Source organism: Abramis brama (genome assembly GCF_963993115.1).
Source record: "Abramis brama genome assembly, chromosome: 2".
NCBI lineage: Eukaryota > Metazoa > Chordata > Actinopteri > Cypriniformes > Leuciscidae > Abramis > Abramis brama.
In genome coordinates, this window is record NC_139964.1 from 5,309,297 (window position 1) to 5,334,781 (window position 25,485).

The 25,485-nt window shown below is 38.1% G+C and overlaps 1 protein-coding gene and 1 long non-coding RNA gene across 2 annotated transcripts; both read left to right on the top strand.

Moving 5' to 3' along the window:
* Positions 1-1,918: 1,918 nt before the first annotated feature.
* On the top strand, positions 1,919-16,215 carry LOC311069799 (uncharacterized protein; the record flags this gene model as incomplete). Its single annotated transcript, XM_084093265.1, has 4 exons — positions 1,919-1,983; positions 13,798-13,866; positions 13,989-14,333; positions 16,103-16,215. The coding sequence occupies exons 1-4, from the start codon at positions 1,965-1,967 to the stop codon at positions 16,213-16,215; spliced, it is 546 nt and encodes a 181-aa protein (XP_083949391.1). The 5' UTR covers positions 1,919-1,964.
* A 3,897-nt stretch (positions 16,216-20,112) lies between these two features.
* On the top strand, positions 20,113-23,645 carry LOC311077559. Its single transcript, XR_014604929.1, has 3 exons — positions 20,113-20,269; positions 21,742-21,996; positions 23,404-23,645. It is a non-coding gene; the product is annotated as an uncharacterized lncRNA (long non-coding RNA).
* The last annotated feature ends 1,840 nt before the right edge of the window (positions 23,646-25,485 follow it).

Consider the following 25,485-nt stretch of genomic DNA (forward strand, 5'->3'; position numbering starts at 1 on the left):
TAACATCAAATCAGATGAGCACTTGTTGAGAATGGCTTCCCACCTGTCTCTGAAGTCCTTTTTGTCATCTCCTCCATAGGCTGGGAATGTATTGATCCTAAGGCCCCTGGAGGTATATCCTTTTCTCCAGTAGTCTGACAAAGTGACTGAATTAAGGTGGAGTCGTGTGTCTTTCTCGAATAGGTGCCTTGGTTCTTTGTAGGTTCTGTGGAGATCAGCTTTGGGTAACTCTCCGTCTGGTAAATCATCCATCAGTGAAGTTTTTTGTGATAATCCGTTGTCCATCTTCAAGGGAGTAAGAAAATGTTTTATCCATCTTGATGTGACAAGTCAAAAAAATGGTCCAACTCAGAAAACTGTGGAGCTGCTCCTTAAAGCATGTCCCAAGTGCATGTAAGATTTGCCAAATGTCTGTAGAGGAGCGCTTCAAGGACTCAAAATGTTTGCTTGAGGTGCTCTTTGGATGGAATAATCATATGTAGAAAAAATTCAGGGAACTCCAAGGCACTCTCTTTATAAAGATTAAAAAGCCTTTATTGTTATGGTTCGGTCATCTTTAAACCTTTAAAACACTCCGAAGCGTTTCGGCATACAAGCCTTCGCATTTCGGCACACACCAAATAGTGGTGTGGCAAAATCCGTGCTCCTCATTAAGCTCACAATACCAGCGGTGGAGGGGATGGAGGCCGCCTACGAACGCAAGAAGGCCAAGTACTCAGAGCCGGCTGCTGCGTGCCGGGAGGCTGGCTGGAAGACCACCATCTATCCAGTGGAGGTTGGATGCAAAGGCTACGTGGGGCTGTCAACCACACGACTTCTGAGGGACATAGGAGTGACTGGAGGGAACATGAAGAAGGCAACCAAAGAGCTAGTGGAGGAAGACGAGAAGGGGAGCTTTTGGCTCTGGCTGAGGAGGAAAGACAAGAGCTGGGGAAAGAACAACTAACCCCAACAACAGCCGCAGAGGGTAACACCTATCAGCTGCACGGGGTGACAGGGAGACGTCTCTGTCACTGCTCCGCCACCAGGAGATGTTCCAGGATTAAAGGAGCGAAACGTTGGTGAATGGTGGTTCCTGACTGATGACCCTGCAGCTGACCCGTGGGCACCGGGGAAGGTGCGACTGGCAGCAATGCCTAGCAGGTGTTCCACCTACCTGTACATTTCACATTGTTCACTTTATTTAAACAATTAATTTTGATTTAACACCATATTATCAGGTTTCGGGTTTAAATGTGATTACTTAATGTTAAATGGACTTGAAACGGTTACTCTTTGACTTCACTTGATGTTTTCATTTTGAAATATCATGTTTTAATCAAGTAACAATTTAACAGGACTTTCACTTCGCTGATTTGTGAGAGTAAATGTTGAAAATGTGTAAATATGTTATTTTATGCAATGTTTTTAGCAAGATGATCAGATCAGTTAGCACTTGATATGCTAATCTGAGAGATCTGCTCTGAACACATTTGGTTTTCACACCTCTTCTGCTGTCAGAGTAAAAAGTAGTTTTTTTTAACTACTGTAGAGTAGTTCTCATATGATAAAAATGTTAGACACGAGGAAACAACTTCTGTTCTATTACTCTGTTAATTTCTGATGTTATTATTGTTCATTTTATTACTTCTGATGTTATTATAGTTCATGTTCTTTTTAATTAGTCAAAGTGTATGAAATGCATAATCAATAATTTACTTGGTTCCTCAGAAACCGATTAAATCTGCATCAAGTTTGAAAACATAATGAGAATTTCTGCGTACTGATGTAAAGTTTCTCTCAGTTGAACTTCTACATTTTTAGTCTAACGTTGCATCTGTGATGACCTTTTGCCTTGTTTGAACTCTTCTGCTAAATGCTGTGGGTCATGTCTTTTCTTTTAAATGTGTTAATCACATGTCATTCATAGTGTGAAAACCCCAATAGCTGTCACACCCTGCTCATTTTTAGTTTGTTAACTGATCATGATTGTTGGTGAAACGGGTAAGAGCATGGTTTACCAATCATTCTAAATTATTCTTAGATATGTTGTGTGTGTGTAGGGGATATTGGGGCTAGTTTTCAGCAAGTGGACACATGGCTGTATCTCAGTAACTATAAGGTTTAAAGTCAAATATCAAGATGGTTTTGTATTCAATAAAAAAAATTCTGCCTTCCAAGTTAAAATTCCAGCATTGTTATGTCTTGTAACATCTGTTCAAATCAGCAATAACAGCGATAATGTTCAATGACTTTTATACCCAAGACTCGAGAAATGTTTACAGAACTTAAAGCATGACTAGTCCTGGTGTGTGTGTATGAAGACAGGAGCTATATATTTACCATTTGGTCTGATTTTTAAGATAAATGTTGTCGATTTATATTTAACATGATTTTGTAATGGATAAGAACCTGCTGCAAAGACCAGGATATGTTGTATTTTAGATGTTGGTGTCACTACCAGGCTTTTACTTTTGCTTAACCAGAAACACGATCTTGGTTTCACCAGAAAGACTACGCTGGTAGTTTTAAACCCCTGGATAGCATAAACCATCATTTAAAATTAAATGTGGTATTTAGGAAAGCCAGGACTGCTAAAATTAATTTAATGTTTCTTAATTCTTTTCTTTTTGGTTGTTTTTGGAGTAGGTTATTCTCCACACAGTCTCAGTGTTGTAGATGGTGCTTGATTTCCACTGGCCAAAGAGGAAGTTAACAGCATGTGTGCTATAAACTAGTTTAATGAGTCGGACTAAACCGCAATAAACACTAGTATCTAAACAGACAAACTAACTGTACTAACTATAATATTTACATTTAAATGGACATTTATGCATTTAGCAGATGCTTTTATCCTAAATGAACTACAATAGAGCAACAAAAGCAATTCATCACATAGCCAACAATTTCATTGTGTAAATTGCCATGTTTATTATAAAGCTGGATTAGCAAACAAGCAAAAGCAGAAGATTGGCCTAAGTGGAATTAGTAAATAGTGACACCCACAAGCCAACTATAATTGCAGTTTAAAGCAAGGAAATACGGCCCACAGTGGTAGGGCTCTATTGTAACGATCTAAGCACATGGTCTAAAGCTCAGGGCACAATTGCACTTCTGGCGTGTTTGAATCCACTTTTGCTAGTTTAACGATGGGAAAAATGGTCGGCGCTCCCGGCACAGGGTCTAATAGGGTTGTCTCTATTCTCTTAATGAGCAATGGGTGTGTTTTGTCTCTATTCTCATAATGAGCAATGGGTGTGTGTTGTGCGTATGTGAAATAAACCAACCAGAGTCTCGTCTCCCATTCCCTTTAAAAGCCAGTTGCGCTCACGCCATGGTGGATTCGCTATTTACATGACGGAATTTGCAAGCGGAAAGACTAACCGCTTCTCCAGAAAGCAAACGGATCTGCTTGTGCGCTTGGTTAAAGCTCTGACCATCTACGGACAAGCCGGATTCACCATGGGCCCTATCTTGCACCCAGCGCAATTGACTTTGTACACCGACGTATGTATCATTCCTATTTTGCACCCGCGCACAGCGGAAATACATTTGCGCTCCCGGGGGCGGTTCAGCGCAAAGAGGAGGCATCTTCTGGCGCAAATGTTCCCTGGTGCTATTTTGCAGGTTTAGAAAACAATTCCGCCACTGACCAAAAAAACCCCGAAAAAAACTAGTTTAAATTCAGTGGCGCGTTGCACATGTTATTCATATGCTATTTTAAGGGTGCATGCTTGGCCATAATCAATGTAGCGTGTGCACAACGCACATACACTTTGATTCTCTCATCTACACAGAAGCAGCAGTTTCCATTTTTGCAAATCATACATTATTACAATAGATAAATAGATAGACAGTTTATTATAAAAGCATAAATCTAGCTTACACATTTACCCAAATTATCATACGCCTGTTTATCCGAAGTTAATCTGGGTGTGTTTCTCCATCCCCAATGTCACTTCTCTGTGTTTTACGGCCCTGACAAGAACGTCGGTCTCCTCGGCTGTGAACCGCTCCTGGCGTGCGTCTGGCAAATCCGCCATTATAATAGCAATCCGCCATGGAACAAGCGCGTCTGCTCGTAAAGGGAATGTGAGATGTCGCTCTGATTGGTTTTTCACGTTACGCCCAAACCACACCTATGAATAATGAAGCTATTTCAGACCAACCCATTTTAGATTTGCGTCGGAGAGTCAAGAGTCATTTATCCCGCCGGTATAATAGCAACAGCGCCCAAGACCCGCCCACAAAGTTACTTGCGTTTCGCGCTTGATACTTGCGTTTCAGATCGTTAAAATAGTGCCCGTAGTCTTATTGATAACACAGATGGGCTTAAACGGCACACATGTAAATGTATAAGCTCACTTCAGACTTTATCTGTGTCTCATTTCGAAGGCTGAGTCCTCCTTTCATTTGTCACGTCATTGAAGCGGCTTCATTTCAGTAAACTGACCATTACATTACAAAGTCAAAAGATAAAATAGGGCCCCAAATCTTTATGTACACAATATTAATCGTTTACATTGTAATGCTTTTATTTGTAATATTTGGCACGTTTGTGTGCTGCTGTGTGTCCCTGTGTGTGTAATAAGCAGAGTGTGTGTGTAATAAGCAGAGTACACGTGTTGTGGACCCGCCTAGGCGCATATTAATGCGTCCTTTAAATAAAAATTCACACTTACTTATAATTAGATAGAGTAAAGTATATGCGTATTTGGCGTGCTGTCCGAGGGGAGGGTTTAGCTAGTATAATAATATTACAGTATCAACTCAGGGTGCTCTTGCTTTCAATGGAGGGTGCTTAACACCCTCTAGAACCTCCATAGAACCGGGCCTGCCTCCATACAGCAAAATCCCCAGTTAAATGAACTCAGAGTACATTTGGTCCCAAACTACAGAGAGTTAAAATAACTCTAAAGCAGTGTTAAAGGTAATGAGATACTTAAAGGGATACTTCACCTCTGGAAAGATGAATGTGTATTTAAAATGGGTCATTTATGTAGAAGAAATGTGAAATTATTTTTGAATTTGGAGCTTTCTAGACTGAGAAAAGCCAGAAAATGTATTTTTGGCTCATGTGGATGAAAGACAACAATTCCCAGAATGCACTTGCTTCGCTGCCCTAGGAGGCCACTCCCAAGCCACGCCTACCGGTAAGAGAGCACAGTTGAAAACAACAAGACTAGGCTACTAGTGAGTCTCCGAGACGAGTCTGCCTGGGATTTCGAGATCGCCCAAAATGTCCGAGATTCGGCTTTTGCGTTCTACAGTTGCCATTCATCATGTTTACTGTGGCGAGCAGGACGAGGCTGAGGGCCGCAGGAGAACGGCGCGAGGCCGGTGGTGTGATTACTGATGAGCGACACCTGTGAGACGCACCGGTCTCATATCTCTCACGGAGGAGCAGGAATTTTCTTAGCAATGTTTAAAAGCACATCAACCGATCACTTGTTTAGGGTTCATGTAAACACTACATTCAGATTCAACAATCGGAATGAATTCAGTTAGATTGAAACAAAAGGTGTGCATGTAAACAATGAATGGCGACCGCAGAAAGCAAAAGCCGAATCCCGGACATTGTGGATGATCTCGACGGCCGGACATGTCCGGGAAAAAGAGGATGGTAACCCCTACTACTCATCTTTCTCCACAGAACAAGAGCCTGCTAGCTTAGCTTCCAAAGAAAGACGGCGTACACTGTGTACATTCTGTGAGTGAGATCCCACCCTCTATGGGCGGGTTGAAAACATGCGGGACAGCTCCTCCTACTGGCTGTAGTCTCTCGCCTCTTGGCCAAAAAATACTCAGATGACGCAAAATGACGATTTTTGCGTCATCTGAGGATTTTTTCCAGACAAAAAATACATAAATCTCTCCTCTTGGGGAAATGAGGGAGAGAAGCACGGTAATTCGAAAATACTACAGGTTTGCTACTAATACAAAGCTTAATGCTAAATCCTGAAGTATCCCTTTAAGTGATTAATTAAGTGATAATTGAGCATTAGTGATGAACACCTGCTGTCAACAAGCATAATCACTGAAGTAAAGAGAAACACAAGAACTACAACTGACTTCCAGCCACAGCCTTAGATGAAATCAACTGAAGATAAAGGACAGGGGTGTCAAACTCATGAGGGCCACTTCAGCGTTATGGCTGCCCTCAATGGGCCGGTTGTAACTGTAAGACTCTTAACATATTGTTAAATAACTGTAAAAATATTTATTTTATTATTACTTATTTAAGTTACAAATACTGTATACACTGCAAAAAGAGATGTGTCAAAAAACAACATGTGACTGTGTAGATAGCATTTTGACACATGTTGTGTATATTTTTAACACACAATGTGTGTTAAAATGTAACTCTGGATAGAATAGCACTGGGTGGAGGGCAGTTTGTGTTTATTAAAAAAATTATAGGTATATTTTATATGGTATCCCATAAAATGCTCTAAAATAAATAAAGCAATACATTCAAATGAATAAATTAAATCTTAATTCATGAAAACAAAGATTAACGGGTGTTTTTTTGCAGCCAATCACATCATGCCTCTTTTTCAATGTCTTTTTCAAAAGCTGCTTTCACTTGTTATTAATAACCAGATTAACTTTATTTCTGTCAGACTCTACAGAAGCTCTTATTGAGAATTAACAGGTTTTGGTGTTGACGATTCATTGAAGGTTTCATTTAAAGTCACCAGAATCGTGATTAGTGTCAGCTTTATTTGAGCTCTTGACCCTTGACTCTTTAACATTAGTTTTCTCTGATTGCTGTAAATGTGTGTTTATTATAACACATTTGAAACAGCAGAAATAATCATGAGAAAAACATGTTCAGATGATAATGTTATCACCATGAACATGTAAAATTGTTAAGCATAGCAAGAGTTAAATATTTGAAAGATTAATGTAATTTTAAAAGATGACTTTTAAAAGGATTAGCATATTACAATTAGCTTCAAATTATTTTTTAAATACAGTTCGTACAGGACTTTAGAGTCTAAGGTATCAAACACACATCAAGAATCAGCGTATGAATCTCAACAATGGTGACAAACAAAAAGCTTCATGCCGCTATGCATGCTGGGTGCCACCATAGTACAAATCTCATCCATGAATCCCAGCATGCATTGCGGCATGAAGCTTTTCGTTTGTCACCATTGCTGAGATTCATACGCTGAATCTTGAGGTCTGTATTTGTCTAGTTTCTGTTGTGGATTAAAAAATTTAGAAAATATTTTTTATTATGATGGATAGCATGATGTAGTGTCACAAGTTTGTTATAACTAACAGCACATAAGTAAATTAAATGCGCACCATCCATATACTCATAAACTTGATCAGATCAGCACTTGCTGATTACAACATCATCAAGAAATATCTGATCATATTTTCTCTCGCCATAACAAATGTATTTTATTAAAATACAGTTAAAGCAGCAAGAGAAAAACTAAAAGAAGAGTAAAGGGTCAAGAGCTCAAATAAAGGAGCCATTAATCATGATTCTGGTGACTTCAGATAAAACATTCAATGAAACATCAACATCTAAACCTCTGTTAATTCTCGATAAGAGCTTGTCTATGTAGATTCATGATGTCTAAACCATCCAAATGTTCAAACAAACTCTTTATTAAATGTCACTGGACTCCATTAACACAAGTTAACAAAACGTTTCAGTGTTCATCCAAACACTCAGTTGTAAAAACACAGGAAGTAACTCTGGCAAATACACACCGACTACAGTCACATGTGACACATATCTGACACAAGTTGTGTAACTATAACACATTAGTGTGTAAAAGGTTTCAACACACTTCTGTGTAAGAGGAATAACACATTAGTTGTGTTAAAGGTAATACAAAATGTGTAGTCCTTATAAACACAGAGATGTGTTAAGAATCGACACAGGTTGTGTATTAAATTTGACACAACATGTGTTGTCCCTGAGCACACACACTACATGTGTTAAAATCTACACAACACGTGTTGTTCCTGAGCACACACACTACATGTGTTAAAATCTACACAACATGTGTTGTTCCTGAGCACACACACTACATGTGTTAAAATCATGTACACAACATGTCATTTTTAACATCTCTTTTTACAGGTTGTGTTGTTTTCAACTCATCATTTTATAAGAGCGAGCCGACACTCACCATCACTGTAAATGGTATGCAGTGTTTGCTGTGTTCTCAAACAAACAGGCCAGTGTAAATACAAGTTATTTATATACAATATTTTGTCAGTTAGAGTGCAAAGTGCAAACTCTGTGAACTGTTATCTCTTCATGAACTTTTGTCAAAAGCAGCATTATCAATTAGGGGTTGAAGCGTGAATAACTGAATAATGTCCAGTACAGTGAGTCTGTCCAGTCATTGAGCTTGAAACATTGTCTTGTACTTTGTGTGCGCATGCATTCTGTACTCGACTATTGATTAAACGGTTAATATTTTAGCATCTGGCCCTTTCGCTTTATTTTTTAAAATGACACAATTTGTGTGTTAAAATGACTTACACATTTATTGTGTTAAATTTGACACAACATGTGTTGTCCCTGAGCACACTCACTACACTGTAAAACCCAACAAGTTAAAAAAACAGAAACCGATTGCCTCAATTCAATTAAGTTTATAAAAACAATAGTTATGAGTACTCTGAGCTTATTTCAGTTGAGTTTACTAAAAGTAGATATACATTGCAGTCAATAAATTAAGTGATTAATTAAGTGATTATTGAGCATTAGTGATTAACACCTGCTGTTAACGAGCAGAATCAATGAAGGAAAGAGAAACACAAGAACTACAACGGACTTCCAACCACAGCCTTAGATGAAATCAACTCAAGATAAAAGACGTTTAAATCTCTAAAGATCTCAGCAGAGGAGGATTAAACCACTACACAAACAGCATTACCAGCTTCACTTATTGCTAAACAGTTTGACTTTTGTCATGCGTCTACAGAAGTTGTTACTGAGAATGAACAGAGGGTTAGATGATAATGATTTATTGAGTTTCATTTAAAGACACCATGATAGTGATCCGTGTTTGCTTTAGTTGGGCTCTTGACCCTTGACTTTATAACACCAGTTTTCCCTCTGGCTGCTGTAACTGAGTGTTTATAAAACACATTTGTTATGGCACATACACCAAAAGAAAATATGAGCATGTGGTTGTGTTAAGATGATAAAAATCATCATTTAGTGACTTGATTCTCTGATCATTTCCAGAGCCTAATCTCTGATTAGACAGGTGATGTATTACTTGTATTATTCATTATAGTATAACTGATTCTGCTGTAAGGCCCATTGTTGTGATTAACAGAAAAAAACCTCCATGGTATTATGCTGACTTACACAGACATCAAGAATCAGCATATGAATCTCAACAATGGTGACCATTAAAAAATGATTTATGCCGCAATGCATGCTGGGAGCCATGGATAAGTTTTGTATTATGCTAGTACCCAGCATGCATCATTTTTTAATGGTCACCATTGTTGAGATTCATATGCTGATTCTTGATGTCTGTGTGAGTCTTAATAATGCAAGACCTTTTCTGTGAAACTTTTTGTGCACAACTATTTTTTAATATCCTTCATATTATCTGATGTCTCAACATGGCTAGCTCTTATGCTGTAGAATCACAGTTTTGAGTGAAATTAATATGTTGCTCTTTTAATCAGAGATCAGACTCTGAATGAAATCAGTGAATCAAGTCACGAAATTATGATTGTCATCAACAATCCTGCACCATCAACACCAGATCAGACTTTTCCTTGGCTTTTGTGCCATAATAAATATGTTTTATAAACACTCAATTATAGCAGTCAAAGAAAATCTTAAGTGCAAAAGTCAAGGGTCAAGAGCTCAACTAAAGTAAGCGCTGATCTCCATCATGGTGACCTTAAATGAAACTGAAATCATCAACTTCTAAACCTTTGTTAATTCTAATAAGAACTTCTGTAGACGAATGGCAGTAATAAAGTCAAACTGTTTAGTAATAAGTGAAGCTTGTAATGTTGTTTGTGGAGTTGTTTAATCCTCCTCTGCTGAGATCTTGAGATATTTAATGTCTTCTTTTATCTCCAGTTGATTTTGCTGTGGTTGGAAGTCAGTTGTAGTTCTTGTGTTTCTCTTTCCTTCAGTGATTCTGCTTGTTAACAGCAGGTGCTCATCACTAATGCTCAATCATCACTTAATTAATCACTGAATTATACAATTATCATTCTGGGATCTAGAAATGTTCTATAACTCATTCAGTTTGAGTTCTGTTTCAGTCATTCAAGTTTCGGTAATATTTGAGTGTTGTGAACTCAATTGTATTTAGTTAATATTACTGTTAGGTTTTACAGTGTACATGTGTTAAAACTGATACAACAAGTGTCATTTTTAACACATCCCTTTTTTAGAGTGTATGCATTTGCAGGGGCGTTTCTAGGTTTTAAAAACATCTGGGGCTGAGGGGCAGAGCGTGCAACACAAACACACACACACACACACACACACACACACACAGAGGTTGCAGCAGGACATTGAGCTGAACGCGCTGTGAACACACACACACACACACACACACAGAGGAACACGCTTCAAAGTTGTGTATCTTGTGACCGCTCGCAAAGTCACAAAGATCCAGAGTGAAACCAGATCGCCGAACACGGAGTGGCAGGACGACCTTTTTTCCTCTTTCGGCCAAAAACCAAAAATGCTATCTTCGGCAGCCTAAATTTCGGTGCATCCCTAATTTTAAGACAATCGTATGCGCTCACGGGCAATATGAAATATAGTATATATGTAATATAGTGGCCTTGGGCCACGGGCCTTGAGTTTGAAACGTGATATAGGCGACATTAAATCTCTCAAGATTAAGAGGATTAAACAACTCCACAAACAGCATTACCAGCTTCACTTATTACTAACCAGACTGACTTTATTTCTGTCAGACGTCTACAGAAGCTCTTATTGAGAATTAACAGAGGTTTAGATGTGATGTTTTATTGAAAACAGTGTTAGTGATGGGCAAATGAAGCTTTGGTGAAGCATTGAACTGCTCAGAAGAATTGTTTTGAAAATGGGTTCATTACTCGAAGCTTCAGTAACAGCGACCTCGCCTGGTGAAGTGCCAGGGCTGCATCTAAATTGGACAGGAGGATTTAAGACCAGTGAAATAAATCTAGTGCACGCACCTAACTCCTTACTTTTCTGTACCAAAGCAGCCTTCGGAGCAGTGGTTCAAATGGAATTGTAGTTAATGGTTTGAAGCACGTATCAAAGCTTCAGTGTCAGACTGCCATCACTAATCAGTGTTTCCTTAGTTGGTTAGTTTGACTCTTGGCTTTTTTTGTGAGTTTGTGGTTTTTATATCAGTTTTTACCAACTATTTTTTTAACAACATAAAGTAGATTATTAAACCAACCTCATCACTGAATAAAAGGGATTATTTGATGTTAATAGATTAGCCAACCTGTGGAGACAGGGAAGTGTTGCACCGCACACTCAGACCCCACTTCAGGCTGCTATACTTTCCGAGTCGGGTCCCTGTCTTCCATCTCCCGGCCCCACCGCAGGTACGTCTGTGGTTCGCCTGGCTTGGTTTCTGGGAGCCTGGTTAACGCTTCCCAACCTGCCCAGCTGGCTCCTCTGTACCATCAGACTCGGCTATACAATTCAGTTTGTCGATTGTAAACCCATCAGGAGTTAACCACCATTGCCTGATGTCCTTTCACTTTCGCTTTCGTTTTAACTTTAACTTTAACTTTAGCTTTAGCTTTACTGCTGAAAATGTGTTTGACAACCACACTGTCACAGCAGCCAAAAAATACAAAATATATAATCAGAGTTAAGAGCCCAACTAATGGAAACACATTAGAGTTAAACCTCTGTTAATTCTCAATAAGAGCTTCTGTAGACGTCTGCCAGAAATAAAGTCAGTCTGGTTAGTAATAAGTGAAGCTGGTAATGCTGTTTGTGGAGTTGTTTAATCCTCCTCTGCTGAGATCTTCACAGATTTAGTGTCTTCTTTTCTCTTCAGTTGATTTCATCTGAGGCTGTGTCTGAAGTCAGTTGTAGTTCTTGTGTTTCTGCTCGTCTCTTTTTCTGTTCTCTTCTTTCCTTCAGTGATTCTGCTTGTTAACAGGCTTATTAAGGCTGAGATGACTCCATATTTAATATACACAGCTTTTGTGGCTCAGATAAGGTCCAGTTCTGGTTTATTTCTTTGCTCTTGGCTGACATGTGGCATTGCTATGGCCTGCTTGTGGCCCAGATCTGGCAAACAGGAGCGGTCCAGTCAAGTGCCGTCATTCCACGCTGCATGTGGACCAGATCATCTTTCCACAAGTGCCAGATGTGGGCCGTAACTATGTTGCTATGTGTGTAGGGGTGTGTCTCATTTTTATTTATGAATACAATGAGAGATTAATACAACTTCAGTACAATAAAGATGAGCCACTGTGCTTTTGTTGTACACTGTAAAAAAGAATACATTGATTTTATTGATATCTAATTAATAAAAATGAGGCAACAGATTACAAGCAATATTATTAATTAAATTTAACAAATTAGAATTGAGTAATAATTAATCAAATGAATTCCTTAAAAGTTAACCATTTAAAATGAGTAAAATTTACAAAATATATTTTATTGCCAACATTGAAGACACCTGGTGTTAACAAGCAGAATCACTGAAGGAGAAAACCATAATTAAAGTCACCATTGTGGAGATCAGTGTGTGTTTTAGTTGGGCTCTTGACCCTTAAATTATTAACTTTAAGTTTCGTTTGGCTGCTGTACATGAGTTATAACAGCCAGATGAACAAATAGAAAAGGTGATCTGATGGTGTTGGTTATGTTTTAACATAATCATTATTTCACAATCATTAGACCTGAATCACTGAACCTCATATTATGAGTTAAGTTAACTTTATTAATTACAGCAGTATAATATTTTTAGCCTTTTCAATGAAATCCAAATGATCAAATCAATAATAAAAAATAAATAAATATATATGTTGTTTTTTTTTTGTTTTTTTTTAGGCACAAACACACATCAAGATTTTGCGTATGAATCTCAGCAATGGTGACGAACAGATCACCTCTGAACATAAGCTCATTATTTATTCATGCAGCAATGCATGATGGGAGCCATGAATGAGTTTTGATTGGTGGAACCCAGAATGCACTGCAACATGCTTTATAAATGTCACCATTGTTGAGATTCACAGGCTGATTATTGATGTCTGTGTGTCTCCTTTTTATGTAAGAGAAACTTTTTAGAAATTATTTGCCTTACATTGTAAAAGTTAAAAAAATATTATGCCGTACAAAGCCAGTGCTGCTATAATTAATAAAGTAAACCTAACTCATAAATTGGACTCTATATGAGTTCAGTGATTCAGGTCAAATGATTGTGAATTAATGATTATGTTAAAACACAACCAACACCATCAGATCACCTTTTCTATTTGTTCATCTGGCTGTTATAACTCATGTACAGCAGCCAAATTAAACTTAAAGTTAATAATTTAAGGTCAAGAGCCCAAGTAAAACACACACTGATCTCCACAATGGTGACTTTAATTATGGTTTTCTCCTTCAGTGATTCTGCTTGTTAACACCAGGTGTCTTCAATGTTGGCAATAAAAGATATTTTGTAAATTTTACTCATTTTAAATGGTTAACTTTTAAGGAATTCATTTGATTAATTATTACTCAATTCTAATTTGTTAAATTTAATTAATAATATTGCTTGTAATCTGTTGCCTCATTTTTATTAATTAGATACTAATAAAATCAATGTATTCTTTTTTACAGTGTAGGTGTTGCTTTGCTGATGTCAGTCAGAAGAATGGCTCCTCTTTCTATGATCTTTCTGCTCATGATTCACGGTGAGTGGCTTGAACACTTCAGAAACTCTCAAAGGATTTTGCAATTTGCGTACAGATGTTTTTCCAGTATCTTTGATGCACAAGCTAAAGCTAATTCGTTCAGTCTGAATTCTACGTTTCAGGGGTTTCTAGTGGTGATTGGGGTGTGAGTTACAGTCCTTCACGCATCTGTGCACTAAATGACTCAACAGTGATAATGAGCTGCAATTATACATACCCTACTGGACATCAGGTCATGAAAGTGTTCTGGTTCAAACACTTTGTAGCAGGTGTCGAGCCTCCAGATCTGTCTAATGACACTGAATACAGTCAGAGGCTTCAGTATCTGGGAGATAAACAGCAGAACTGCACTGTCAGACTGAGTCATGTGACACTGAAGGATAAAGACGAGTACTATTTCAGATTCATCACTAATATAACAGAAGGAAAATGGATTGGTAAACCTGGAGTGACTCTTACTGTCACAGGTGACTTTGATGAGGTTTATCTCTTCTTCTGTGCATTATGTTGAATAATAATCAGTGTATTGCACTAGATACAGAGGTGGAAAGTCCAGGGGTCAGAAAGTAAGAGTCCTGCCATATATTTATTCCACCCATGAACTCACACAGCAAAAACTCCAGTGTTAAATGAACTCTCCTGGGAGTTTATTTGGCTCCAGACTCAAGAGTGTTAAAGTTAATGAGCTAATTAAGTGATTGATTGAGTGATGATTGAGCATTATTGAAGACACCTGATGTTAACAAGCAGAATCACTGAAGGAGAAAAATCACCATTTTAGTTACCATTATTGAGATCAGTGTTTTATTTAGTTGGGCTCTTGACCTTTAAATGTATAACAGCCAGAGATACCTCCCAGATAACTACTATCTACAGGTTCATAATTAACATGAATAATGCATAATTTATAATAAAAGGTAATGGTAACCCACTAGTAATGACTCAAGTATTACTACATCATTCTAAAGGAACTACTAATTATTTGGATCAGTATTCTAAAGTGAACAACATGATAAATATCTAATATTGACTGAAGTCATTGTAAGCTTTTGAGATTTTTGTAAGATTTTGAATAGTAATTCCTTCCAATGGATTTGGTAACACTTTAGTCATTACTAGTGTGTTCCCATGATCTTCACTTTAGAATATTTATCCAAATTATTAGTAGTTCCTTTAGAAGGATGTAGTAACACTTGATTCATTACTAATGGGCTACCATTACCTTATATTAAATATTGTGCATTATAAATATTAATTATTAACCTGTAGCCTATATAGTAGTTCTTATAGTCTCCAGTGAGGTATGAAAAATAGTAGTTATTGATTAGCTAATAGTGAACTACCACATCCGACTGTGCACTATTACTTACTAATTCGTTAATCAGAGTTTCTTGTTAGTTAATAGTAGTTACTAGAGTGTTACTAATGCATTACTCATTTGTTCCTGTGTAGTTATTCATTAATGAAGGAACAGTATTCTAAAGTGTTACCGAATATTCAGTTAAGAAAAGGAAATTACTAAGACAATTCAGATCTTAATTTATTCATACCGCAATGCATGATGGGAGTCATGAATGAGTTTTGATTGGTGGCACCCAGAATGCACTGCAGCATGCTTTATTATTGTCACCATTGTTGAGAATCACAGGCTGATTATTGATGTCTGTGTGTCCAAATAAAATACTTTTTTTTAAAGTATTTTGATCAGAACAACTTTTAAGAAATCTTTTTGATTATATTGAAAATGCTGAAAATAGTATACTGTAGAATCACAGGCTGCTGTAATCAACAAGGTAAACCTAACTCTCTAAATGAGTTTTGTGATTCAGGTAAAACATAACCAACACCACCTGATCAACTTTTCTTGTTGTTCATCTGGCAGTTATAACTCAGATACAACAGCCAAATAAATTCTAACGTTATTAGTTTAAGGGTCAAGAGCCCAACTAAAGCCAACACCAATCACCATAATGGCAACTTAAAAAAAAGGAGATTTTCTCCTTTGATGATTCTGCTTGTTAACATCAGGTGTCTTCAATAATGCTCAATCATCACTCAATCAATCACTAAATTATCTCATTACCTTTAACACTCTTGAGTCTGGAGCCAAATAAACTCCCAGGAGAGTTAATTTAACACTGGAGTTTTTACTGTGTGAGTTCATGGGTGGAATAAACATATGGCAGGACTTTTACTTTCTGAGTCCTTGACTTTCCACCTCTGGTGTTGTGTTCAGATCTTCAGGTGGAGTCTCCTGAGAGAGTGACAGAGGGAGATTCAGTCAATCTGACGTGTAAAAGCAGCTGCGCTCTGACTGACAGAGCAACATTCAAAGCCGCCTTAACCTAATGGGAGGCCCCGGGGCTGAGAGGTTTTGTAGGCCCCCCAAATCCCCCCGCCATCCACTCAATTTAGTCTCGTTTTAAAATGGTGTAATCTACATCATAAAATGCATTAGTTTCTTTCAAGACCTGGCAACAACAGTGAGTTTTCCTTCTTTGAGCCAGAAAACACCATAATATTGTTATTAAAATATCACTGAGCCCTCTTGAGCATAAACACAAGACACTTTATTTATCAACAAAGCAACTTACGTTGACGAAAACCAAAATGTGTGATTTTAAACACTATTATGAAAAACATCATCACCAACCATCACCTGTCTGCACAAACATACTCAACCTGTCTGAACTGATATAACTGATAACAGCAAGAACAGCAACAGATAAATGTAGGAGCCTCTTCTCTGACCTCAGCGGGCCTTTTGAACCAATCACATGACATGCACCTGCACAGACACAAACACACTCATTTCAGCACCGTGGATAGCAACATCAACACGGCCAAACCACTTTTGGCCAGGTATCAAAAAGATAAAAACTGAGCAACATTTATAGAAGGTTTGCAGTATAAATGTTAATTTCTCTTAAAACAATGCACAACCACAACAATTTAAAACCTGCACAACAGCACAAGCTATAAATACAGTACTTTCTTACCTTTTTAGAAGTGCTTTCGTACTTCTAAAAGAAGTGTTTTCGTACTTTTAGAAGTGTCTGCACAAACATTAATAACTGATAACAGCAAGAACAGCAACAGATAAATGTAGGAGCCTCTTCTCTGACCTCAGCGGGCCTTTTGAACCAATCACATGACATGCACCTGCACAGACACAAACACACTCATTTCAGCACCATGGATAGCAACACCAACACGGCCAAACCACTTTTGGCCATGTACCAAAAAGATGAAACTGAGCAACATTTATAGAAGGTTTGCAGTATAAATGTTAATTTCTCTTAAAACAATGCACAACCACAACCATTTAAAACCTGCACAACAGCACAAGCTATAAATACAGTACTTTCTTACCTTTTTAGAAGTGCTTTCGTCTGGTCTTCTTTGAAGAAAAGGCCCTAATTATGTCCTTAAAATCCAAATCACGAAGGATGTCATGCTCAATAGACATCAGTGTGAGATGACTGAGTCGGTCTTGCTGCATGCTTGATCGCAGTCTATTTTTCACCAAGCCCAGTTTGGAGAAGGACCGTTCTCCGCTCGCGTTGGTCACTGGCATAGTCAGGAATAGCCGTAGAGCTATGTCTGTGTTTGGAAACACTGTATGGAGTTTTCTTTTTCTTAAACATTTCAGTAACTCCACTGCAGACCTGCTGCTCACATTTTCATCCTGTACAAAGTCTCTGAACTGTACCACCTCCTCCACAAAGTCCTCTTCTAAGTCACTGTTGTATTTCCTCTGCAGGTTCAATGCTGCTGAGCGGAGGTCTTGGGGGGAAATCAAGTGCAACCCATTTAAAAACCCGAAGTTTTCACACACATCTTTGTATGACTGGTACCTTCTGTCCAGTTCTGATACTAAACGGTCAATGATATAGATATAAACAGATGTACAGAAGCGTTTGCGGCCTGATAGCTCGCACTCAGGCTCAGATGACTCATCAGCCTGTCTCTTTCTTTTTTTTTCCGCTGAGTGTCTGCTTTGTACTCATGAGACACATTGGGGGACATGTTCCGTGCAGCTGTCTCAAAGCTATCAAACTGATCCCGGAGGCTTGCTACATATTCACGCAATGATCGAACCAGATCCACAGCATTGCACAGATCCAATTCCACTGCTTGTAGTGCAGTACTTACACCATGAAAACGTTGCAGAATTGCATTCCACATGTTGCACATTATTGCAATTTCCAGTTTGTTCATCTTTTTGTGCAGTGCCCTAGCCTCTTCTCTTGTGCTCAAATTCTGGTGCTCATCATCATCAGCAATGTTGAGTAATGACTGCTGGATCCCTGCGTAGTTCTGACATAGGGCTTTGGTTGCAACAGCGTGCGCTGACCATCTTGTGTCAGAAAGCGATTTCAAAGTCTCTATTCTTTTATTATCATTGGGCTGCAACCCTGCCCTGATCATCTGCCAGCGTGAAGTGGTCTTTGATGAAAAGTTGAACAAAGTTTGTACAAAACTGAAAAACTGTTCAGTCTCCTCACAGCAGTTCACACTGTTGACCCCCACCAGGTTTAGGGTATGTGCTGCACAGGGTACCCACTGTGCCAATGAGCTGATCTGCTTGATGCGGGCCTGCACGCCTTTGTAGGCTCCTGACATATTATTAGCATTGTCATAACATTGTCCTCTACAGTTAATAATGTCAATGCCCATCTCCTCTAAAACACTAATAACAGAGTTGAACAGTGCTTCTCCGGTGTGGTTTTCAATAGGGAGGAATTTTACAAATCGCTCCTCTATACAGCCCTCTGGTGATACGTAACGCAAGATGAAAGTCAGCTGGTCAATGTGAGTGATATCTGGCGTGGAGTCCACACTGATAGCAAAATACTTTGCGAGCTTCACTCTGCTAATTACTTCCTCGAGCACTTTCTGTCCCATCAGCTGTATGAATTCCTCACACACATTCAGGGAGAGGTAGGATGGGGTTCCTCTGCCAGCGTTTCCATATTTTTCAATATGAGCCTTTAAAAAAGGATCAAACTGGCTAATCAGCTCCATGCACCCCAAATAATTGCCGTTATCTGAGTCTCCAAACCTGTGGCTGTCACCCCTGAAAGCAAGTCCCCGTTCAGACAAAAACTTCACAACAGCAACAACTCTCTGTAGAACCTGTGTCCAGTACTCACACTCCTCATTGAACTGTTTTTTTAGTTCTGAATCCACTGTTCCCCTGTCAGCTGCTTGACTGATGTAAGTGATCATGGCTTTTCTGTGAATGTCGCAGCTTTCATGTTCTGCTATGCGATCATTTGCATGTTTCCAGTCAAAATAACCCCCACTCACAAATGCTGATTTCTCCATGTTCTGGCCAAATAGTTTGCATGCAAAACAAAACACACTACCTGCTGATGGTGAATAACAGAGCCATTCTCTGGGCACAAACTCTCCATTACTGAGTTTGCGTTTGAAATGCATTTTTGAGAAAAATCTTCTCTGCTGTTTATATTTGCGTTCCGATGCTGACACGTCCGCATTTTTATTTTGACAGACCTTCGGTCCCATTTTCGCCCAATAAGCCCGCACTTGTGGGTCAATATTATTTCCCCAGCGGCCCGGGTCACTGTTATATGGGTCATCATCTGACTGGTTTGCGGCCTGGTCCTCTCTCTGAGACTCACCCGCACCCCGCTCCTCCTCCCCTCTATTGATGCTGCTGGCAGTCCCCTGCTGTTCCTCGTCCACCTGCGCGGCGGTCGCGGCCTGCACCTCCTCCGCTCCCTCCGGTGTGTGAAGCGATGTTTCTCCAGTGCTGGATCTGGATGCATCTTCAGTAGCACTAGAAGCTGGTTTAAAAAATCCGGTGAGCTTTGGGATGCTCTTTAGCAGACATTTTTCGCGCAACTCCTTCTTAATAAGTTTTTTTCTTTTCTGGGCGCCGCTCTCAAACTTCCGACTCATTTTTTCTTTTCTGATCACCGCTCTCAAACTTCCAACTAAATTAATGACACGGACACACCCAGTAGCGCAGGAAAGGGAGACCAGACCACCCCTGGTGGTGGGCTGTCACTTCACCTGTCACGGGGGAGCTGTCAGTCTGACTGACTAACATTGTAAGCAACTATATAGACATTCAGATAATAGCTTTAGAGCCTTGAACACAAAAAAAAAAAAAAAAAAAAAAAAAAAAAAAAACCCGACCATCGGAGGCCCCTAAACTTGCGAGGCCCCTGGGCTTCAGCCCAGGTAAGCCCGTGCATTAAGGCGGCCTTGGCAACATTCATCTGGTACAGAAACTCACAGAAGATATTAAATGAGAGTAAATACAGTAACAAACTCTTCCTCAATCCAGTCAGAAGAGAGGATTTAGGCAGATATAGCTGTGCTGTAGACGGACACACTCACATCTCTCCTGCTGTTTATCTCAATGTCATGTGTGAGTATGAATTCAGTCAAATTTTAATTATATATAATATATTTTAATCAATAAAGATGTTGAGTGTCTTCATTCCTCTCCTTATTCCCATTGCAAATAAGCTCAAAGAAGCTTTTTTTTTTTAAATTAAAACAAATAAAAGTAGAAACAAAATGTCAGATATAAAATAGGTCTAACATGCGAGTAGCTAAAACACAATTCAGGTCATGATGGTTATGTTTTGTTGACTAATTTACAATTGTGCAGTGACCTGATTCACTTGCCATCAAGCATTACAAATTGATTATACATATGCTTTATTAGTTTTTCATTATAGTTACTAATTACAACAGTGCTGTAAAAATTTAAAGGATTTAAAATCACACAGAGACATCAATAATCTACATATGAAACTCAACAATGGTGACAATCACACAAATGCTTCATGTTGCAGTGCATGATGGGAGCCACCAATCAAACGCACCCATGGCTCACATCATGCATTGCAGCATGAATAAATTATGCAGCTGAATTGTTTGCTTTTATTTTGCTATTGTTTTATTATGACTTTAGTTTTGTGATGTTCAGAGTTGATCTGTTTGTCACTAGTTTGTTTATTGTCACCATTGTTGAGATTCATATGCTGATTCTTGTTATCTGTATGTCTAAACACAATAGTTTCTGTGCACAACATATTTTCAAAATTGTTCATGGATCTCAAACTGTAGAATCTCAGGACTATAAATCACAAATACTAAAATGAGACATCAAGTATATAGTCAAAGCTTTAGACTCTGAATGACATCAGTGAATCAGGTCACAACATGATGACAATGTCATCATCACAACATACAGTGAGCAGATCATGTATACGCTTGCAGTAACACATGTGCTTTATAAACTCTAAGTTGGAACAGTCAGAGAAAAACTAGTATTACAAAATGTAAAGGGTCAAGAGCTCAACTAAATCAAACACTGATCACCATAATGGTGACTTGGCACGAAAAATTTCATACAACATTACCGTCTAAACTTCTGTTGAATCTCAAGAACTTTTGTAGATGTATGACAGAAATAAAGTCAAACTGGTAATAATAAGTGCAATAATGTGTAAAGGCTGGAAGTCAGTTGTTCTTGTGTTTTTTTTTTTCTGTTCTTCTTGTTTCTCCTTCCTTCAATGATTCTGCTTATTAACATTAGATGTCACCACTAATGGCCAATCATCACTTAATTAATCACTTAATTATCTCATTAACTTCAACACTGCCTCAGTGTTAATTTAACTCTGTAGTGTGGACACATATGTACACTGAGGAGCGTTAATTTAACACTGGGGATTTTGCTGTGTAGATTTATATTTATTTCAAATAAATGTCATTAAGAATTCAAACAGTGTGATGACATGGTTCCTTAAACAATCTCTACTGTAGTACAAACTGTTTTAAATGGCAAAAAAACAAAAAAACAACTAAAAATAACACATTTTCTTCTAGATCCTCCACAGTACACTTTTGTTGGAGTGAGTCCATCTGGTGTAATAGTGGAGGGAGATTCAGTGACTCTGAGTTGCAGCAGTGACTCAAACCCTCCTGCAGAAATCAGCTGGATTAAAGGAGGAACGATTGTAGGATCTGGAAGAATCTACAGCATCTCAAAGATCAGCTCTGGTGACAGTGGAGAATACAAGTGCAAGTCCATCAATGAACATGGAGAGAAATACTCTGATGCTGTGACTTTAAACGTCATGTGTAAGTTTAAAATAAAACACAAGATGCTCTAGAACATTCCAGTATGTCTATTATGATATCAGTAAATATTAGTAGCACAAAAAATGGTTCATGATCTTTGCCACAATAAGTTTGGTAATAATGTTTAGACCCTCCCAGGAATGTCTCAGTGTCTACTACCAGACTGACTTTATTTCTGTCAGACGTCTACAGAAGTTCTTGTTGACAATTAATAGAGATTTTGTTGTTGATTTTTTATTGAAAATAATAGTTTGGTTTGAAATCACCATTATGGTGATTAGTGTTTGCTTTAGTTGACTTTTTAACATACATTTTTCTTGGACTGCAGTAACTGTATTTTGTATGTCAAAAAAAAGCATTTTCAACCAAAAACTTACATCTAAACCTCTGTTCATTTTCAATAAGAACTTCTGTAGATGAATGACAGAAATGAAATCAATCTGGTTAGTAATAAGTCTACTGCCATGCATTTCACTTTTTTCTTTTTTTGTGTGTGTTTATTCCAACCAAAATTCGACGTCTGTCTGACATTGGAGCTTGACGTCAAACAAATGTTGGGTTTAGACGTCAACAGTGTTGCCAGATTGGAAATGTCCAAGTATCGTACTCTCGCTCCCTCTCTACACGTTCTTTCCCCGGTAGACGTAGAATCCACAGCTAGATCAATGAGAAACCCTATGATTACAACGACCATCATTTTAAGTGTCACACAGGTCTGAAATTATCGTACATTATAGGATTTTTTCCATTATTGATCGTACAGAGGTCAAAATTATCGTACAAATACGATAATTATCGTACATCTGGCAACACTGGACGTCAACCAGACTTTAATTTTCAACCAAAATCCAACGTCTGACTGATGTTGGAGTCTAAATCCTCAGTCTAATTCTGACTTGTTTAATGTAAAGGCACAATATGTAAGATTTGTGATTAAAATATCCAAAAACCACTTGAACAGTGTTATATATTTTGTTGATTTGTGTACTTAAATTATCCCAAATGTTTCTAAGAATGTTTAAATCCAGAGAAATAAACAGTTTTAACCAGGACAGTGTCTGTGCGTCGCCTATCAGTGACATCAAACCTCTATGAATTTCTTTGTTATGCTGAACACAGAAGATGATAGAGTGAAGAAGGTGGGTAACCAAACATTACTTTTTTTACATACTATGGAAGTCAGTGGCTACCGTCGTCTGGTTGTTACCCACCGTCTTCACTCTATCTTCTTCTGTGTTCAGCATAACAAAGACATTCATACAGGTTTGGAACTTCAGGGTGAGTAAATGATGACAAATGTTTTTTTTTGTTTTTTGTTTTTGAATTTTGTGTGAATTTATCACTTTAAATTACTCATTCTAAATTGAAGTAAATTAATCTTTTCGGATGTTATACTTTTTGTCTCAGCTATAGGATGTTTGGTGATATTATACATATCCATTGGAGTGGTTTGTGGAGCTGCAGTGATCATTACGATGGTGCTAATTGGGTAAGATGTTTGCAATATTTGACTGCAGTTACTTGTACTAACATATATATTTTTAAAAATGTACACTAAATATTATCCCATAGCTTAGACAAACTAAACTGAAAGGTTTTCAAATAAAAATCTGATCACATCACATGAATTGGTTTTCAAGGGTAAGCAAGTGGATGAAAAAGAGAAACGACACACTCAAATCTCAGGTGAGAAAAATGAATTTGGTTATCAGTACCCACATAGCAACATTGTGTCGGCCCAGATCCGGCCCACATCTGGCACACGTGGAAAGATGATTTGGCCCACATGCAGCATGGATCTACGGCACTTGAGTGGCCCACTCCTGTTTGCCAGATCTGGGCCACAAGCAGGCCATAGCAATGCCACATGTCAGCCAAGAGAAAAGAAATAAACCAGAACTGGACCTTATCTGAGCCACAAAGTCTGTGTATATTAAATATGAAGTCATCTCAGCCTTAATAAGTTAACAAAAAGAATCACTGAAAGAAAGAAGAGAACAGAAAAAAGAGACAAGCAGAAACACAAGAACTACAACTGACTTCAGACACAGCCTCAGATGAAATCAACTGAAGAGAAAAGAAGACATTAAATCTGTGAAGATCTCAGCAGAGGAGGATTAAACAACTCCACAAACAGCATTACCAGCTTCACTTATTACTAACCAGACTGACTTTATTTCTGTCAGACGTCTACAAAAGTTTTTATTGAGAATTAACAGAGGTTTAACTCTGTGTTTCATTTGAAGTCACCATAACAGTGAATAGTGTTTCCATTAGTTGGGCTCGTAACTCTTATTATATCTTCTGTCTTCTTTGGCTGCTGTGACAGTGTGTTTATCAAACACATTTGCAGCAGCAAAGAAAGCTAAAGTGAAATGAGATCAGGTGATGATGGTTACCTGTTGATGGTTTTATAATCATCATGAAGTAACCTTTTTCACTGATGTCTTTGGAATCTAACAATTGTTTTGTTCCATTAATATATTTCATCACAAACCCTGTGTTACTGCAGCGTGAGATTCAGCAATATTATAACAATCAGTTAGAAGATTTTAACAAACATGAGCACGAAAAATGAAGCAATGGTGACACACAGAGATATGAGAAATCAGCACATGAATCTCAACAATGGTGACAATATTTTTTTTTTAAATAAACAGAATAATTCAGAACATCACTGAAAAGCTACTAAATGTCACAACAAAAACAACAGCAACAAAATAAAAGCAAATATTTAGAATCAAACAAAATTATAGGACAATTCAGCTGCATAATTTATTCATGTTGCAATGCATGCTGGGAGTTTTGTACTATGATGGTACCCAGCATGCATTGCAGCAAGGTACTTTTGATTGTCACCATTGTTGAGATTCATACGTTGATTATTGATGTCTGTGTTTGTCATCGAACAGTAATGTTTCATGCTCATGTTTGTTAGTCTGCTACCTGATTGTAATAATATTGCTGGACCTCACGCTGCAGATGTTACGTATGTATGCAGATGTATGTAATGTGAATATATTAGTTGAACAACATAATTTTTAGATTTCAAACACATCAGTGAAACAGGTTATATCATGATGATTATAAAGCCATCAACAGGTAACCATCATCACCTGATCTCATTTCACTTTAGCTTTCTTTGCTGCTGCAAATGTGTTTGACAAACACACTGTCACAGTGGCCAAAGAAGACAAAAGATATAAGAAGAGTTAAGAGCCCAACTAATGGAAGCACTCATCACTGTTATGGTGACTTCAAATGAAACACAGAGTTAAACTCTGTTAATTGTCAATAAAAACTTCTGTAGACGTCTGACAGAAATAAAGTCAGTCTGGTTAGTAATAAGTGAAGCTGGTAATGCTGTTTGTGGAGTTGTTTAATCCTCCTCTGCTGAGATCTTCACAGATTTAATGTCTTCTTTTCTCTTCAGTTGATTTCATCTGAGGCTGTGTCTGAAGTCAGTTATAGATCTTGTGTTTCTGCTCG